The sequence below is a fragment of the Convolutriloba macropyga genome, chromosome 1 (assembly GCF_964194025.1).
Source record: "Convolutriloba macropyga chromosome 1, txConMacr16.3, whole genome shotgun sequence".
Taxonomy (NCBI): Eukaryota; Metazoa; Xenacoelomorpha; order Acoela; family Convolutidae; genus Convolutriloba; species Convolutriloba macropyga.
The window spans coordinates 71,230,069-71,250,742 of NC_134468.1; the positions used below are offsets into that span (position 1 = coordinate 71,230,069).

The window sequence follows — 20,674 nt, forward strand, 5'->3', positions numbered from 1 at the left end:
CGACAGGCGAGGCAATTTAATTCAGAGGCTGTAGCGAAGATAAAATTTTTCTTTAAAAGAGCAAAAACAGCTCCCCACGCCGGGATTCGGACCACTGATCTCCAGATCCCTCGCCAGAAGCACTGCCCACTCGGCTGCCAGGCCCTTCTTTTTGGTATACTGCAATCGATTTTAGTTTAGCGACAAGCTGTAAGAACAATAGAGATCACTCAAAACTGAAGAACGAAAAAGTCACTTACGAAGTCACAGAATCTTCCAGAATAAAAGAGCAAAATGGTCAGGCAAAAAATTTGCATGAATAGACCAACACGTTTACAATAATTGCTATGAACTTCGTTCGAGAGCAATTAAAAACACCTCCTCTTCGAGTCGTAAAAATCAAGAAGACTGCAATAAAGCTACGCTCACATTTAAGATTCGCAGGTATAACAATAACAACCAACACCCACTTGCATAATTGGTATTTTAGTTACCGCTTTGAAGTGGTTTATTTAATGTTCGCAGCTGCAACGAAAGCTTGAATCCTTAGGTTTCTTAGTTTTAAGGCACAACACAAAAAATTCATTGCCACTCTTGTGCTCTGGGCAACTCCTATGTAGTTTTTCAAGAATCCGCTATAAATTTTTCACGTCATATTAGAGCAAAACTGTGGTCCCATGTTTCAAAACAAATCTTGTATAAATTCATATGTGAGAATTTTACGAAACATGATTGTCTAATCATAAAGAAGAACAAATTAAATAACAAAGAAGCATTATGACCTCCCGCTTCATTCCCACATGCACTACCGATTTTGCCCTTATTTTTTCTATGCTGCAACTGACTTTATATTAGCAACAAGCTTTACTTCGGAGTGAGAACAATAGAGATCACTAAAAACTGAAGAACGAAAGCGTGAATAAGTCACTTGAGAAGTCAAAGAATGTTCTAGAGGAAAAGCGCAAAAACCGTCAAGCAAAAAATTCGCATAAAAAAGACCAACATGTTTACAATAATTGCTACGAACTTCGTTCGAGAGCAATTAACAAGAGATAACTAACGAGAATCGTCTTCTTCTGGCTTTTCTTCTTCGGATGGCTCTTGGTTTTTCTCCCACTCTTTCCTATCAATGTCCATGTCAATGTCATCTGCTCCCTTTCCGCCCTCTTGGCCTTCGCCGAACTAAATGTTCAAAATATACCAGTGAAGGAGAAATACAATCAATTGTAAGACACAAAAGTCAAGTTTGCTCGCAATAAGAGATACAATTGGACATGAATTGGTTAACAGATTTGATAGGTGCGACCACATTTTATAAAGAGGTCTGCTATGACATTTTGTCAGCCTTTCTCCGCCAAAATGTCTCTAAAGTGGAAACTATTTCTCTCAAAATTGAAGAACGATAGCCGAGAAATTTGATTACAAATGTTTGAAGCTCGGAGAATTTTTTTCTCAATTTCTGTTTCTTTGAAATAGTTTAATTAGATGATGCACCAAAAAAAGACAGAAACAGCTCTACTACGTTTGGATACGATTGCATCACAATTCGGTTACCAAAACTATATGTATAAGAAGTCGAAACTCAGTGAAGAATATACAAAACTAGAAAGAGCACAGAATTAAAGCTTCTAAAATACAGGAGATGGTTTCTTGCCTGTTGTTGATCATCTTGTGCATCGGGGTTCATGCCTGGATCATTGGGGTCTCCTTTAGGGTTGTTCTCTACCTGTTCTCTAAGCCAGTTATTTTCTTGGCACAGACGCTTAATTTGAGCACGCAGAACTTTCTTCTCCGCTTCATTCTCTTTCAAATATGCGTTCATGTGGATAATAAACTGAAGCAAAAATATATTTCGACCAACTCTTCAGAAATAATATTTATGTTAAAAAACTAGCACAAATTTTGAACTTCAAGACATCATTTTCTGCTAATTGTTGTTCTAGTGATCAAAATTGGCAAGTCGCTTACATCTGTATCAACCAGTCCATAGTTGAGGAACTTTTCTGTCTGTTGTGCACCGGCGGAGTCTTTCTTTGCATCACTAAACAGCACATTCATATCAATGTATGTGGAAAAACTTGAAACTTGCCAGTAAACCGAAATCAAATTAATTGCTTCCACACAATGTCAGAATATTTCAGTCGCAAAAATTTTCCCAACTTTGATACTTTATTTATATCAATGCCACGCATAACTGAGTTTGATTCTATTTTAGACGGTTTGAAGGAGGGGGGAGGGGGGGGGGGAGGGTTGCAGTGGGATAATGTTTTCAAGGGATGTTAATTTCAAACATTCCCGCCAGATTGCCAGAAAATAGCCGCCATTGATTCCCATAACAACGATTGGGATTGAAGGAACAGAAAACAATGATAAAACATAAACCGACTAATGTCGGAAGAATTGCTCTCGAACGACGGACGGGTAGAAAAACATTTGACCCTGCCGGTATTCGAACCATTGACCTCCCGATCCATAACCAGATGCACTGACCATTCGGCTTTCAGACCCTTGTTTTTGCTATGCTGTAAGCGACTTCTTCTTGCTATGCTGTAAGAGATCACTCAAAAATGAAGAACGAAAGCGATAGCAGAAATTAGGCTGCACATATAATCGACAACCACAGGCAAGGACTGGAAAACATGACATTTGGAAAAGGTGACAAAAAGGGAAAAGTTGGGCAAGTTCTTGACGCTATTTTCTCAAAACCAAACTTAGGCCACTTATGCCACGAAGCTTATGCCTCATGCATAAGCTTAAATGTAATGTCGAATAACACAATGTCATGTCGCAATAATACTAATATCTAGGCAATGAAACTAAAACATAGCCGGCAGATACTTAATTCAGCTTCTAAACTGAAAGCTAATACGCTTAATACCGATATCAGCTAGCAAACACTCTAATGGACTTTGATAACCTAATGCTCAATGACTTAATGAACGAGCTTTATCGGCTTATCCCGTCTCTTTTGATTTTGCTCTTTTGACTTTGACCGCATTCACTACCTTACGCAATTTAATGAATGAATTTAAAATCCATTCAGTTGAAACAGTGAGTGAAGTAAGTCAGAAGGCAAATGTGAAAATAATGACTTCTGTAAAACGAAAAACGTGACCAAAAGGTAAAGCGAATTAAAAAACATAGCAGGACAAGTCCTGACGTACAATTCAAAGAATTTTAACTGACTAAACAGAAAACTAGACCTAGAACGGACTATGAATGGATTGGAAAAACCATTTAGAAAAAAATCCGATCAAAAAAAACACGAAAAAACAGTAAAAATCAAAGTCAAATTGCCGCATGTGAACAAAAAACCACTAGCGAGAAAGCGAATTTTTGTTCAAACACCGTTTTCTCACTCTACTTTAAAATTGGAGCGAAAAAAAATCACGCCGCAAAACCACTCGCTTTTTCGCTCCACTTACTGTCTCGGCGTGACCAAAATCACTACTCCAATTTGACTTCAAAAATCATGAAAATGTGTGAACAGATCTTAAAAAAAACATAGCCGGAAGAATTCCGGAAACGACTCGAAGTGAAAATCCATTTAAACGCCATCCAACTACTCATCAAAAAAAACGTGCCTTCACTAATTTAGGATTATCTGGAAACAAAGTCATGAAACAAAAAAGTAAAAACAATAAAATCAAATCCGTTAAAATATGATAAAAATCTGATCAAAATTTGTTATAAATTGAGATCCCGAAAAAAACTATCTCTGCCAAAATAAATTCATCAAAACAACTAGTACTTACAAACACCACTTACGTGAATTTTGAAAAAATACTTTAGGCTAAAATTATGAAAAAAATAGCTCTTAAAAACAACTTTCACTGAAAAACTGGAAAGTTACTAATTTTTTTAATATTTCAAAAACATATAAATCCAAAGAAAAATTCCCTTCAGCCAATAGAGTATCCAGATGCTCGCAAAACAATAGGCAAGTCATTATAGGCAAAGAAATTTAGCTAAAATCAGAAAAAAAACGAAAAACTGCAAAAAAAAATTAAGAAAAATAGTTCCAATTTTCGCCATTTTTTTGTCATATTTCTCAACAAAAAAATGATTCTTACCCACAAAACTGTAAACAATTGTTATCATAAAATTGCTGAAGTAGAAGGGGTTCCTTCAAAACCCATTTGAGCCAGTAAAACAATCGTCAAAAAAAAACGAAAAAATTAGCCCGAAAATCAGCAAAATACATTAAAAACCTCCGAATTATCATAAAATTCATATGAATTTCCAAAAACCTTCAAACCACTACCGCAACCAGCCTAAAATGAAAACAAAATCGTAACCAAACCTATTAACCAAAATAAATGAAAAAAAAAAGCTTTAAAAAGCCGCACGTGAACAAAAAAATTTCGCTTTTCATCACACATCATTTTCTCGCTCTCTCAAAACAGCGGTATGAACAAAAACCACTCTCTTTTCGCTCCGCTCTTCACTTTTGTTCAGCGCCAAAATCACTCCAAATTTTTTCACGCGTTTCGTTTCCCGCTTCAAAAATCACTCCAATAACATTGATTAAAAAAAAGGACTTCTCCAATACTCCTCTTCGAGTCGTAAAAAAAGACAGCGCCCCAATACAATTCAAATTCTTTGAATTGTAAAAAGGATAGCGCCAAAATAATAGCCGTTGAGACGCCGACGGCGGTTATTAAACAAAAAGAATCAAAGATTAATAAACACACATGAATGCATCAGGTAGTACAGACTTTCTCTCTTCTTCTAGAAAGCCTGATTCAAAAGCCGCCGTGAATTGTGTCACCAATCAATCTGAGCTTATTAGTCTACTAACAATCCAAAAGAGCTCTAAAAATAATTTAAATGACGCTCCAGAAATGAATTTGGACCTGAAACAGACCTCGAAAAAGAATAAAAAGGAAGACAGAAGGCAAACTGAACCGCTTTAATATCAAATAGATTTCAAATAATTTCCAATCATTATAACTAAAAACCTCTATATTTGTTTGCTGCTATAAGTCACATAATTCAGCAGATATCATTAGCTGAACAATCAAGGGTAATATACCATCAGCTTGAGAAAAATGATTGAAATCCAGATTGATTTTGATAAACAAATAAACCATCTGATCAACGACAAACTTTGGCAAAAACCAATAAAACCATGAAAATGTCCAACTGAAAACTGTTAAGAAACTAGCTGCCATAGCTTCGTCGATCTGCAGTCTCAAAAAGGTTTAAACAAAACACTATTTCTGTTATTTTTTACATTATTATTTGGTTTGAGAATGCAGACCTATTATTGTTCTTTCTATTTTCTTCATTCTGATATTTCTTAATTCTAATTGGTTTGTAACGTTCAATTGGTCTGCTGGTCAGGTTAACACGAACCAAACAGAAATAAGAAATAAAGGAAAAACATAGCCGGCAGATTGCCAAAAAATAGCCGCGATAGACGCTTGTGGCCTTCCATGGAATTGAAACTAAAGCAAAAAGATAGATTTACCACCAGTCCTTTAATAGACCACCAGACTTTTTGGGTTAGATTCGGACTGTCGATTTTATGAGAAACATACGCACTATAAGTAAAAAGCCCTAATAGAGCCTTTTCAAAATTAACATTAGAAATCAAAAATTCAAGACTCTTAAAACTCAAGAACTAGTGCATATACGTTTGGCACCACTTAGATGCACAGCATTGATCTTTAACTAGTAAATAATCGTAAAATTTAAAGTTCATTAAATAAGTTCAGAAGTCATTTTTTTAGTGTGGCAAGTCAGGCAATTGACCTAAAAGCGGAAGAAATGACGTCACCCACACAAATTTTAATTGCAAAGCAGAAATCGCTGAAATCGAAAAAGTCAAATCCAAAGCAACAATCATCGATTGAGATGACGAATTTAAAAAAATAGCATGACAAGTCCTGAAATACAATTTAAAGAATTGTATTAATTAGCGACCTGACAATCATTTAGTCCGCTTTAAAAGGCAAACGAGAGCTGTTAGTAATGAGATTAAGCAATAAAACAAGAAAAACAAGCAAGACTAAAAATTCAATTTTTTTGAAAAAACAGGACCAATGCCAAAAAACAACTGCTATGAACTCAAACTTCCAACTATAATCCTCTATTTCTCATCAGCCAGCTGACATTAAATGTCGATGAGTCCTATCATTAATAATATTAAATGATTAGACAAAAATAAGCAAAAATCGCAAAGAAACGCTGAAACTTTTAGAAAACACTTATAAAAAAGTCACTGATGGCAACAGTTAGTGAAGGATGCAATTACATCAATTAATTGAGTTCTCAATTGCCAACGTTGAGACCTGTCATCAACAAGATTAAGTGATCCGACAGCAATAAGTACAAGTAGTAGCAAAACTAAAAAAAATAAAAGACTTTTTTAAAACGAACAAGCGTTTAAGTCACAAAACCCAAAAGCTATGAACTGAAATGACTTGATTTACTTGAAGCCTTTTTAGCAACCATTGAGACCCGTCAATAATGAGACTTAAGAGTTGAGACGACAAAGTTGAAAAGAAAAACAAAAAAAACAATTGAACAAAAATGATTAAATCGTTAAACGTAGCGCCTATTAGCAGCATCAGAGACCTGTCCCCAAAATGATTAAATGATAAGACATCAAAAAATACAATAAATATTCGCAGAAGTCAAAAATTTAGTAAAAATTTTTGAGAAAAGTAGTGTCAAAGTCATGAAAACCACTAGCTATTAACTCGAGCCATTAATTAGGCTTTATGCCTCATTAGCAACCAATCGGCCTTGTCATTGATGATACTAAGTAATCAGACGACTGATAATTTTTTAAAAAGGCGGTAAAATCTAAAATTCAATAATATTTTATGACAAAAAATAGTGGCAGTCATAAAAAAATTTTAGCTGCCCATTAAAGAATTCAAGCAAAGGCAGATAGGCACCATTAGAACACAAATGTACCGTCTTAAAAGCACTGAAGGAGAGAAAACTCTGAAAACAGAAGTCAAATTGACGCACATGAAAAAAATCTATCTCAAAAAACACCAAACTGTTCAAACACCAATTTCTCACTCCACTTCAAAGGTATTTTGAAAAAGTCACGCCTCAACCCTACTCGATTTTTCGCTCCCTTTACTATTTCAGTGTGACCAAAATCACCACTCTAATTTGACTTCTCTGACGTGAAAAAGTCGAAAAAAGCGTGAACAGATCTTAAAAAAAACAGCGCAACAAAGTTAAATTCTTTGAATTGTAAAAAAAACGATGTCTCCATTAACAGCCGCTATCGCTTCGGAGCTATTAGTCAGAAAAAAGCAGCATTTCAATTGTACACATTTAGGGTGTAAGGGTACAGAAAAACAATGCTTCCTATCAAAAACGTTACAGTGCGAGAATAGAAATTGGCATCTTGTGGAAATTTTGCTTGACATACAAGTCTCACAAACCACTGACTTTCGATCATTTTATAATAAATTTTCATAAAGTACCTAAATAACTTATTGCTGCTTCCAGTTGTTGCTCTTAGATAACGCTCTATTAGAGTGACACAAGTCATTTTAGAAGTGAGGAAGGCATTTCGACGACACAAACAATACCAGGCTATTGCTTTCCGGCTATTAATAAACAATTTGAAAATAAAAGTATAATGCTAAAATTGTGCATATTGTGGCACACGCGACCACAATAATTGCTTTAAACGTCCTGCGAGCGCCATTCAACTATTCGAAGTTGTAACTTTTGAGCTAAGCAATTGGAAAATTTTCTGCTTAGATCAGTTTTTGAATACGCGGAAACCTGACGAAAAAATTATCGTTGTTCATACAAATTAATATTTTGATTGGCATATTATATAATTACATACAAAGCTTTTTTGGAGAACGTGTCTAAGAATTGATTCCAATTCCTTTGGCGGAAACTTCGGCCATCGGGTTTAGAAAGTATCTAATTTACTTTGTCCATAAGAAAAAACAACCGAATAACGTCGGGCGATTTAGTCTCAAACACCGTCGAGCGGTTGGCTTCGTAAGTAGCTATCCACGGGGGGATGCACCGGGGGCTAATGGGGACAACAATGGGGTATGGGTCAACTGGTGGGGGTGGGGGTTCTTCAACATCTAAGAACCGCCCTTCACACCATAAGTATAAATCTCCAAAACAGTTTCTGTGAATCGCATACTTGGACACTAGTGAGCTGAACGGCTCTAAGAGCACTTAGTACGCGCTGTGCGCCACCTGGTTATCCCGTTTTTGAGGACGAAAAGTCAAAAGCGTCAGACGAAAAATCGGTCAAGCGAAAAATCGCATTAAAAAAGACCGACAGGACTAATATAATTGCCATAAACTTCAATTGAGAGCAATTAATTATATTAAGAGTTACCGACCACTAAGGATTTGTTTATTCCCGTGGCAATAACAACGGTTGCTTAAACTATCGACGCAATAACTTTTTCAGGCTCGATTAATGCTACGAAATATGTAACTGTGAAACTCTGCTTTATGCTTAGACTACATTATTCCGACATTCTTTTCACACAACTGTTGCTATATGAAGAGAGCCGAGAAAAAGTAATGTAAACCTGGCAAAATAAAAAAGCAAACCGGGAGAAGTCCTGAATTACAATCAAAATAAATTGAATGGAAAACTAGATCTTTATGAACCTAACAAGCAAACTTACATTGACTTTTGAGAGCCAAACAGACATATAAACGTAAATAATTTTGTAGAGAACCAATTAAATTACAGATATTTTCGATTAAGGTTACGAAGGCTCTCAAAAATCTGCCACCTAAAAATGCTTGAAAACGGGAACAGAGATATTAGCATCTAGTGAAAATCTTGCCGAGACAAAAAGTCAAACCGTCAAAAATATTGACGTATGTTTCTTCTTCACCTTAACGATATCAAAAGGAATTTCAAGTTCTAAAAACAACACAAGAACCCATCTGCAATTTCAAAAAAATTTTTGGACACCTTGTAATAGGAAACATAATAAAAATAAAAAAACAATAAAAATATTATTAGAATGTTTATTTTTCTTGACAGTTATGCTCGCAAAAACAAAAATGCTTCAAATTGCGAGTTTGCAGCCTAGAAAGAAACTTGATGGGCATTTGTGAGTAAAAATATAGGCCAAATATTACAACTATAAAAACTTGAAATCAGCATTTATCACTAAAAAGTTCTTACTGCTAAACTGCAGGAGTAAGCACTAAGTTTCTTGAGGCTAATTCATTTAAAATTGTTTGCTCATTGTTATACCTAAATCATTTAAGCTTCAAAAAAAGATTTGCTTCTAGAAAAACTAAAATTTTAAAATTGACTTCAATTTTTGTTGCAAAGTTTGCATTAACAAAAGACTCAGACGAAAAACACATTGAAAGCAGGATTTTTGCTTTAAAAGCACTAGAACTAAAATTTTGCTAAAATCTTCAAAAAATGCACCTTTTCGGGCTCAAAAACGCCAAAAAATGATTGCTGCACATCTAATTGAGGCCTTCCTAGCCAACTTCAGAACACAATGTTGTTCTAGGAATTCTAAAACCAGCATACGGTCTCTAACAAATTTTTGCTGAGTGCATGGAGGTGAGGTCTGCGGGCAGATAGGTAAAGGTACGTAGGTTGCCGGGGGATACTTAGCTAAGGGTAGTTAGGTTGTGAGCGGGTAGGTAGACGGAGGGTGTCTGTATAAGAATTTGGATAAGAAGCAGGACTGTAATGGGAAAAGAACTTCTCAAAATGTCTTTTGGACGTTGAATATTACCAGCAGTTTCTCATTACTGCATATTATTAACCAAGCTGCTGCTAAATTACAACTTTTGAATACAAAAGTCGATGATCTGAAAACAGATGTCAATGTTCGAAAAGAAAACTCAAAGTTCGGCTCATGATCAGACTTGCGTTAGCTAAAAAAATGTAAAGACAAACATTCTTCGAGACGTAAAAAGACCAAAACAATCCAAATTCTTTGGATTTAAAAAAAAACAAGAAGGCCATTCATAGCCCCAGCTATCGTTTTCGGGCTATTAATAAATGAAACGTCAATGGAACCCATGATATAGCCTGGTTTGTCCATTTCACTATAAAGCGTTGATTCAAAACTTGCATATAAAAAACAGCTTTGATACGCAGCTCACTTACCAAAAACTTAGTATACACAGAGAACCGCTCTTTTCGCAATTTTTCAGCCGTTTGAACCAAATACTTAGTTTTCACGCGCGGCATTACCTGTTTCAAATCACTCCAAAATTATTAATCAAAAACCCGCGCCACCAATACTCCTCTTGGAGCCTTAAAATACAGCTCTCTAACACAACGCTAATTCTTAAAAAGCTAAGAGCACTGCAATATAGCAAAGCTCAGGAACCATCTATAATAAGCCTAGCTTAAAGCTTGGCAGCTATAATGAGACCAAAACCCGATATTTGGAAGCTAAGCCCAATCGGCAATAAAAAATATTATTTCAATGTCTATAGATCGTATCTTCGACAATAAACACTTACATATCGTCACCTGGATCCGGAGTCTCTTCACCGAACTCATTTTTTCTGGCTCCAGATGTGACTGCCTCATTGATCTGTCTATGTTGCATTTGCAACTGCTGCAAGTTACCCTGGGCGTCCTTAGCATTAGTCACGTGCTCCTCGAAACCAGTCTCTGGACCGCTCCCACTAGCTCCAAGACTTCCTCCACCTTAAGCAGAAACAGCTGTAAAAACATTTAGGCAAAACTAAGATTAGGTTCAACAACCTACGAAATAGCGCATATCAAAGACTTGATGTTGACTTTCAATAGATTTAGGGCGAATTGTACATACGCATTTGATGAAAAAAAATAGTCGGGAAAAAGCCTCGATTTGATATAATGAGAGCAAACAAGTAGCGCTTCTCAATGTGACGAATGCAAAAAAAATTAAATACCGGATTTCCAGAAAGAATGCCACGTACATTTGTATATTTAATTTGCTTTGTAAAAAAACACTCATGACAAAAAAAACTATGCTAAAAATATGCAAAAACCATTTGCCGATGGTTAAGAAAAAAGTGCAACTTTTTGACTGACAAGTTGCTTCTGTCGTTCTTATGGATCATAGTTCCTTTGTCTGTTCTATTTGGTTTACTTGAGTGCCCTCCATTGAATTTCAATTAAAACTTCCATTGAATTTTAAGGCGTCGCAGTCATTAAACTACGTAAATATATATTGAGAACTTTCAATCATATTGATGAAACGGACAACAGAATCTAATCTTTATTTTTTATTTAAGCACTAAGGGACAAGAAACAGAAAAAATGAAGGTCTAGCAAAGCTCAGCCGCATAAAAACTCCATCACATGAACACTTACCGACATCAATAAAAATAACACCAATGAACTTTCCATACAGCAGATTTTAGCAACATCATAAAACATATCATCAGAAAGCAAACATGACATTTTAATTGTACAACTGTGACACAAAGTATTGAACAAGAAATACAAGCAAAAATCTTCGATTTCTGAAAAAAACTCAAAAAACCCTTGGAATAGGTAAAATGAAGAGCCTTCGAAATTCAACAAAGCATATGACCCCTTGATGAAAAGGTAACAATAGCCGAGAAATAGCAAGGAGACTCGGTACTGCGCGTTTGCACAACGTGTCGACCCCGATCATCTGGAATTTGATTTAATTGACAATTTTCAATTATTACAGTATTGTCAGCATATCAAGATTATTAACGTCGACTCCAGGAACCAATATTCCATTTGCGTCATTCAAGGTCTTCGTTATAACTTAAAAGAGAACAAAGCCGTTAACCTGTGACAATACACAGCCTTGCCTTACTCCTCTTTTTATTGGTACTTGGTTGCTGGTTTCATTTCAAACACTGATCTGAGCGGCCTGATTATAGTACACTCTGAACCAATCGTAGATCCTAATCATCGACGCCGATTTCGTCAAGCAAAAGGAAAATGCTTTTGTGTAGTCAACAAGGTACAAGTAGCCATCATACTCCATTTCAATGGAGCGTTGAGAGAGGTTCTTCAGAACAAACACCACTATTGTTGTTCCACTATCTGGTCAGATACCGTATGGTGTCAATGAGCTGTACTTCGGCTTTTGGTTTCATCCTTTGGCCAAGGATTCTCCGCAAATTTTTTGTCAAGTGAGACATGAAGCTTATGGTGCTGTGGTGTTCTTCAAACAGAAGCATTCCTACTTTTTTGAGAAAAGGGATAATGCCGATTCTCTGCTGGTTAAAACAATTGATTGTACAACTGGTTCAAAATTCATGTAATATGGTTACTTTGTCGTCTCAAAGGTCCTTGAATATCTCTGAGTACAGTTTATCTGGTCCTGCGGCTTTCTCTTTCTTCGCCATGTTTATTTCCTTTGAAATTTCGTTTTCCAAAATATCTGTACCCGATATTTCACCATCTAAATAAACTGGATGTTCCTGACGACGATTGTCGTCATAAATCTCTTTTATGTACTCGCTCCATCGTTCTAGAAATTATTAGTGTCCATGAGGATCTCTCCTGCTTTGTTTTACATGCTACTGTATTTTGACCCTGCATTCATGCATTTACGGGTCAATTCTCGAATCTTGATGAGCCGTGCGTGGCGTTATCTGGTAAATAGACAACATTCTCCATTTTACCCGTTACCCTTGGCCGTCTGTATGCGACCAGAGGCGATGGGCGATACTCGTCTTCTTGCTTCTTTGTGCAATTTCGTCTTTCTTCAACTGCAAACGTTGTCAACCATTTCTATCGGCAAAAACTGACCGGCATCTTAAAAAGCAGGAGATTTTCTTATACATCCTCAACTGGACAATCATCAAGAGCTTTACAAACACTCTCACTGAACTTTATCTTATTTTGTGGTGCAACTAAAAAAGACAAGATCTACATTTGGCCACACCCGGATTATGAACACTTGCGTAGTCTGCTTTTCAAAAAGCGTTAATATCTCTTACCGAATAAAAAAACGTTTAGTTTAGGTTCATCCAGTCTCTCCTCTGGTTTCTACAACCAGGCATTGATACGCATTGTTCCCAAGAAACCAATCTGTGAGAGTATTCCCTCAATGAATTTCAATTACCAGCACGTATTTCCCCGCCAATCCATTCCAGCTATCAGTTCCAACTTTAGCATTGAAATCAGCCATAATTAAACAAAAATTTAGCAAAAGTTTTGCCTACTTTCAACATGGCAACTATCGGATATTCCAAAACCTTTTGGACATTTTTGCACAAGCTTCGTTTCACTGTGAACGTACTCCATTGCTAGGCTTACCATTTCCGGAAGAGAGAACGGCTTGACAATCCCTTTGAAAGGATACAATTCCGTTCATTTCATCTCCGATATACCTAGCAGCTTTAGTTTCATACGTTGCATCTCTTTCATAACATTTTCAAGCATTTTTTCAGTAAGGTTTTAAAATTCCACGCTCCAACATGGTGCGATTTTCGCTCACAAGTTTTTGTCAAGTTACAAAAGGGAGAACGCAAACGGGCAAAGATTAAAACTACCTGGAGTTTGAAACAAATTCAATGTCATTAAGAGCATCAGCTGCAGACAATTTATAAATTAATTTAAGCCTACATAGGAACCTATTGAGAGCTGTCAATACTCAAAGAATTTCTAACAACAAAAAGAACGTAAAAAACCGAAAATTCAATTGAAATTTGCGCGAAAAATGTTGAAGCCATTAAAACCGTTAAAATACAAACAAACAGAACATGAAATACAAACAAACATTGAAAAATCAACTGAAATTTGCGAGAAAAACGTTATTTCTCAATTAAAACCGTAAGCTGTACCAATACCAATAGAACTTGTTAGTAATCGGATAATGTGGAAAACCAAAAAAGATAAAAAATTATAGGCAAAAATCCAAAAAATTGCGGAACTTTTGAAACCGTGGTAGTATCAGACACATAAATCCAATAATTAAAAATGAAATCGCTGAACAAATTACATTTTTTCACTCATAGGAACATGGGACCTATAATTAGTGAGATTGAACTACAATTTGACAAAAATGCTATTGCGAAAAACTCAAGTTGGCAAATCCACCGATTTTCTGTAAGATCCCTTGGTTATCGACTGAAAGCGTTAGACAGTTTCACTAGTAGTTTTTTAAAGAGTCGTTAAAGAGCAGATACCATTGGATGGAATCCACTTCAGGAAGCCAATTTAATCTTTGATGAGACTCACTCATGAGACTGCGAAAAGAACGACAAATACAGACAAAAACCAAAACTTAAATTTCAATTTGGGAAAAAAAGTGCCGAAGCCACTAAAAACATTAAGCTATCCACAGCAAAAAAACATAATCAATTCGTCTAACTTTTAAATGCAATGAGGTCTGACATTTTTGTGATATTGTGCAAGATGCCAGAAAAACTAAAACATCGGCAAATATTTAAGGAGCCATAAGTTACAGGACTAAAAAGAGAACAACAATGGGAAGCAAAACTGAACACTTCCTTCAACATTCACGAAAGGACTTTGTCGAAGCCAAAAAAGATACGAGTTTCTGAAAACACAAAAAATTTTCTGTGTGCCCCACATGAATATTAGCTCAATAATTGCACACCTATGAAATGTCTGCAAATTCCATAAGAAAACAATAAGTGCGGACACTTTTTAATAAATACAGCGCCCAAACACTCTTCAAATCATTTTTGATTGAAATACTCCACGATGAGACAAGAACCAGCCTTGTTATCACTGCGCCTCGATTAAACACATTAAATGTTTTAAATTTAAGCGTAACTCAAAAATTGGCAACAGAAAATCATAAAAACTAGTGCATTTTGGATCAATATCAATTTCAGTTAGCCGAGGGCCCGCAATTTATAAATATAGGAATACTTAGAATCGGAAGGAAAAATATCCCTCATTTGAGTAAACGAAGATTAAATTAAGTTTTTAGGTCCTAAATTCAGGCAAATTTGGACGAAGTGGGCTAAATATGCGAATTTGATACCATTTTCATAAAAAAGCGTTAGTTTTAAAAATATAGCTAACATTTTAGCCAAAAGGTTTGATCAAAAGTTTCAGCAACTCTCCTCTATGTTTAGTGAACAATAACACTAACGATAAAAATTTTAGAACATTTTAAGCAAAATTGATTTAAAAATTGAGCAAAAATAACGGAAATCATCCAAAAGTCAAAAATTTAAACCTCAATAACTCGCGCAAAAAAAGAAAATTAAAGAAATATTTTCAATTTGAAATTTTATACGTGACGGGCTTTCTAATGATAGCACTCACAAATCTGTACGCTATCGATTGGCCAGAATTGAGTGAACCAAAAAACCGAATTGAACATATAATTCCTCCCCCACTAAAGTGGTGTCAGAACAGTAAAGGAACCCAGTAACAAGTAAAGAACCAAGCAGAAGCTCAAAAATGCAATCAAATTCTCTGATAAAAAAGGACGTAACCAAAAAAATCGAACAAATAACTAACAAAACAAAAGAAACAGCATTTTTTGAAAAAATCGTGTCAAACGAATCAAAATCATTGGCTACATTAAAACGCTTCCAAACTATTAAAATGCGAACTCCCGGTCTCGAAACTTTAGTTACGTTAGAAAGATTTTCCTTAATATTGTAAGAACATAGCCGGCAGATTGCCGGAATAGCTGCGAAAGAATAGACCTGCGTGCCATATAATAGAGATAGAAACAGATACAGATCTAAATTGAAAAATAAATCGACGCCGCTCAAAAAACTAGGCTAAAAAACATTCAGCGATAAATTAATAAAGCTGGTTAAAATTCATTCCACAGAAGCCTCTTATTAGGGACCTTTACAGCACATATGAGTTCCTTTGACCTTAAACAAATTCAAATTAAACTTAAGTTTTAAAGTGCAAAAGTCATTTTATTGAGTGAGGTAAGTCACGTATGATCAAAATCTAATCACGCAAATAACCTAAAAAATTATCGCTAAAGCGAGTTAGAAATGACGTCACGCGCGCAAATGCCGTTAGTGAGAGGAAGAAGTCATTCAGAAAATTTGACTTTTTCAGCTTTGCTGTGTGAACAAATGTAAAACGAAAAAAGAGCGTCAGACGACGAAACAAAAAAACATAGCCGGAAGAATTCCGGAAGCGACTCGAATCACCAAAACTTTACAAAAATCTGAAGCCATTTCCTTTTGTATTAAACCATTAACTCATTACTTCCCCGGATCTGATCTAAAAATCGGTGAAACTTAAACCACTGTCACCAAGAGAAAGAAATTGCAGCAAAATTTTATTATTGAAAACGTTTGGTAACCTTAAAAAAGTCTGAAATTTTTAGGATGGTCAAAAAACTGATAGCCTGACAAAGCTGACAGGGCCATCAATTGCCCTCGGATAATTAATGATTCTAATCTCAAAAAGATGGCGAAAGCAAACGGCAGATAAAAACTTTTCAAAAAAGACAGGAAAGTCAAAATTATTCAAAAAAGAGTACTCAAACTTAAGAATCAGAGGTCCACTACAATTAGATTTCTAAGCACGGCAATTAAGACAAAAATAATACATGATTCTTCCTTGTTGTATATATGCTAGACAACATGATCTCATACTAATTCAAAAATTAAAATAATCATAGAAAAACAAAAGCAACAGAATAATATTCAAAGGCAAAAATCGTCTACAAACAATACAAAGCCCGGAAGAAAATTGCAATGAATAGTATTAAGTAGAAATGTTAGAAAAAACTTTCTAGCAAACTCCCAGTAATGCCTTATTTTGAATTAAATCAATTGCAAACCGAAGAAACCAAGATCTAAAAAAAAGCTGCATTCATTCAATTTTTTAACAACTGAAAAAATCAATATAACGAATATAAAAGTAGGTGCCAGGACAAAACTAGAATGATACAAACGAGAATGAGAAGAATATGGACACAATATTAGGAACACCGTAACAAAAAGACCAATTCTTGATTTTTGAAAGTTAAAAATCAAATTTAAAAAAATCAACAAAAACGAGTACATTTCATTGAGCAGCATTCGAGACATAGAAAATACAACAAGTCATTTGAGACAAAATCCAACTTGCTGAACAGAATGAAACAAGAAAAAGCAGAATTCAGGCATACGAAACAATGAAACATTTTGCAAAAAAGTGGTCAAAAAATACTTAAGACTGCATTTATGAAAAAAATTTATCTGTTTCTTCAAAAACTTAACACCAAAAAACGATTGAATTCTTATTGAAAGGAAACTAAAGTCCCTCATGTTCCCCAAAATACTATTTCTAGTAATTAAAAGCAAAATACAAACAAAAAAACTGAAAAAAATTGGCAAAAAATTACGAAAATCGGATTAGCAAATGTACAATTTTATGAAAGAAAATTACATCGAGGTAGAAGGAGGCATTGAGTATATGAATTAACAGAGGGAAGTTGCCATATTAACTGATTTTTGACAAAAAACAGCTAAAAAAATCCAAAAATGATGAAATTAATAGAAAAAAAGCCAAAAATTAACTAAAAATCAAGAAATATGTGCCAATTTCGCATTTGAAACGCAATTTCAGGCTACACAAAATAGTGTGCTATCAATTTCCGGGGTTTACATTTCAACATAGCATCGATTAAAAATTATTTCTACAAAAAACCAAATTACAAGCAAAAAAACTAGGCCACTTAGACGAAAAAACGGCTAAAAACGGTTATCTATATGTGCCATTCAGTCAAAAACTACTTTTCAATGTCAAAAAGTCATTCACTAAACGCAGCGCATGATCAAAAAACTTCTCTCGCACAGAAAAAATTAGTCGACACTGCAATTTTACTCGCTTTCGCTTTTAGGTCAAAACATCGTCTGAACGAATAGTACTTCCGGTAAAAAAAAAAACCTTAAGAAAACCAATACTCCTCTTCGAGTCGTAAAAACCAAGAGCACCGCAATATAGCTACGCTCAGCTTACAGCTTCGCAGCTATAAAAATAAAATCTTTTAAAAACACCAATTTAGTAATGCCAATGGAAGTCAGATTGCCTATGAGCACAAAATTCTCCCTCTCGAAAATTCAACTGTTTTATAAATACGTTGAAAACTTTCGGAAATGTCTTGTTCTGATAATGCGCTGTCTTCCGCTCCAAACCCTTCCGGTTCAAAAACTCAACTGATCCAAGCTCTAGACAGTCACTAAAAAACACTTTGTGGAACATGTTCGGGCAAAACTGAAAAGATCCAACAAAAAATGCATTCTGTCAAAAGAAGCAACTTCCGAGCGAAACACTAAACTACTGAGATACAATTTGAGAAAGGCCTTAAATGGTCCATAAGAAGATACATTTCAAGTTAACAAAAAGTTTGTACTTGGAGCAACCCACAGCAGTAGAGGCCAGAACTTTGATTTCAAGTGGAAACAAATGTAAAGATGAAAATCAAAATATGGACAAATCACTATGGGGGGCTTCAAATGACGTCATTGGAGGTTATTATATACCACTAACAAAAATTTAAAGTGAAAAAATTAAACCAATTTTGGCGCACTTTTCATTTGACTTTAAATAGTGAACTGTCGCCACTACTGCAGCTGCTATCACTTGTGATTAAGAGAGAAATTACGCAATCAGGCAAAACGAAAAATTCAAGGGCGCAAAAGTCCATCGAAAAGTTAAAACGGTAAACAAAACGATTTTTCCTCTGTTTTCTTGATTTGGGCGAAGATCGCTCTTCAAGTCGACTATCTTTTGGATGTTAAAAATATAACTGCCAACCGTCGGACCATCAGCCTACTTCACTCTGGGGGTGCACTAAGATGTTCACTAGGGCGCTTCAAATGACGTCATCACAGGTTATTATATACCACTATTTTGAAGTAAATTTGAAATTTTGTAGTAAATTGCCACCAATTGAGTTCAGTTGCTTAAAACTATGAATGATAGAGAACTTTAGATCATGCAAAAAAAGAAGGGCGTAAAATTTACTTTAAAAGTCAAGCTACAATTTTGCATAAAACAGACACCTTTACGATAATGGCTTCAACCTTCGTTCAAGAGCAATTAGAAATTACGGTGAGGTTAATAAGCCTGAGCTAAGCTTCTCAGCTATAAATAACAGCACCCTTTTTAAGATTTAACAAGTACATGTCAACTACTAAAAATCCTAATACTACTACTACTACATACTCGAAGTAGATAGCAGTCTACGATTGGGGCGTGTAGAGAAATATTGGAAATAGCTGACGCTGCTAATAGGAATCAAATAAGTTTTTTCACACACCGGATGGCCGAGGAGGTATATCGTCTCCACCGTTGTCCCCAACTTGATCACCTCCCACATCCCAATTTGCATTCTCATCGTCGAGGCCGCTGACATTTCCACTTTTACCAGCATCATCTGCGCCACTCTTTCCCAAGTCATCGAGGCCACTTTCACCCATATCATCTGCTCCAATGTCGTCTAAACCATCTGTCCCGCTTTTTCCCAGATCTTCAGTGCCACTTTTCCCCAAGTCCTCTGTGCCACTTTTGCCTAAATCATCTACGCCACTTTCACCAATGTTCACTGAGACATCTGTGCCGCTTTTACCCAAGTCATCTGCGCCGCTTTTACCCAAATCATCTGCGTCGCTTTTACCCAAATCATCTGCGCCGCTTTTACCCAAATCATCTGCGCCGCTTTTACCCAAGTCATCTGTGCCGCTTTTACCCAAGTCATTTGCACCGCTTTTACCCAAGTCATCTGCGCCGCTTTTACCCAAGTCATCTGCGCCGCTTTTACCCAAGTCATCTGCGCCGCTTTTACCCAAGTCATCTGCGCCGCTTTTACCCAAGTCATCTGCGCCGCTTTTACCCAAGTCATCTGCGCCGCTTTTACCCAAGTCATCTGTGCCGCTTTTACCCAAGTCATCTGTGCCGCTTTTACCCAAGTCATCTGTGCCGCTTTTACCCAAATCATCTGTGCCGCTTTTACCCAAGTCATCTGCACCGCTTTTACCCAAATCATCGACGCCACTTCCACCAACATTGTCTAAACCATCTGCGCCGCTTTTATTCAAGTCATCTGCGCCAGTTTTGCCTAAATCATCGCCATTGTCTAAACCATCTGCGCCGCTTTTACCCAGATCATCGGCGCCACTTTTTCCTAAACTTCCACTTTTACCCAAGTCATCTGCACCACTCTTGCCTAAATCATCAACACCACTTTCACCAACATTGTCTAAATCATCTGCGCCGCTTTTACCCAGGTCGTCAGCGCCACTTAACTTAGGGTCATCGGCATCTTGACTTTGTGCCTCGATATCTTTGTCAGCGCCTTTTTCGGATCCAGCTGTAGCGAAAACAATCACATGCTAGCTATCTATAATAAGGACTTTTAAAAAACAAGCAGATGACTACGAAAGCACAAGCACAGTACGCTTGCTCGTTTGTGCATAGCGCAGAAAGTCCTAACATACCCCACCGTTTGAAAAAATCGCTAAAAACGCTGCATAAAAGTTATTGTACAATTATTTTGATTCCAAGCAGAACTAGTTTAGCTGTAATGGTTTTCATCATCGTTGTCAAAAAGGATATGGCTGCGCAAAACCGAAATGCTGAGCATTCAGTAGTGAGTGAGATGAAACAAAACCACTGAACTAGGATATGAGGAAAATAACCGTAAATTTTACGAGAACTATGTTCAAGTTTTTCCCATTATACCATCCTCCCCAGATTAGTGTTTATATAAAGGATCTCTGAAGAAGAGTACAAGAAGGTATCTTTCAGCTTGTGCCCCCCCCCATCTTA

General features: G+C 36.0%; 2 protein-coding genes across 15 annotated transcripts in view; both read right to left on the bottom strand.

Moving 5' to 3' along the window:
* Positions 1-20,674, bottom strand: part of LOC142342119 (cilia- and flagella-associated protein 46-like) — a 754,419-nt gene that overhangs the window by 519,540 nt on the left and 214,205 nt on the right. The window lies entirely within an intron of this gene.
* Positions 1-20,674, bottom strand: part of LOC142342096 (uncharacterized) — an 87,813-nt gene that overhangs the window by 42,785 nt on the left and 24,354 nt on the right. For 2 of the 3 annotated variants that reach the window (XR_012759150.1, XM_075393286.1), the window contains exons 3-7: positions 19,167-20,216; positions 10,447-10,636; positions 1,948-2,020; positions 1,634-1,813; positions 1,041-1,161 (exon numbers count right to left, since the gene is read on the bottom strand). Coding sequence is in view for 2 of the 3 variants with exons in the window: in XM_075393286.1 (XP_075249401.1) it covers positions 1,041-1,161; positions 1,634-1,813; positions 1,948-2,020; positions 10,447-10,636; positions 19,167-20,216 (1,614 nt within the window). In the remaining variant the exon portion in view is untranslated. The remainder of the gene's footprint in view (positions 1-1,040; positions 1,162-1,633; positions 1,814-1,947; positions 2,021-10,446; positions 10,637-19,166; positions 20,217-20,674) is intronic. The other variant, XM_075393294.1, reaches the window with a different exon arrangement.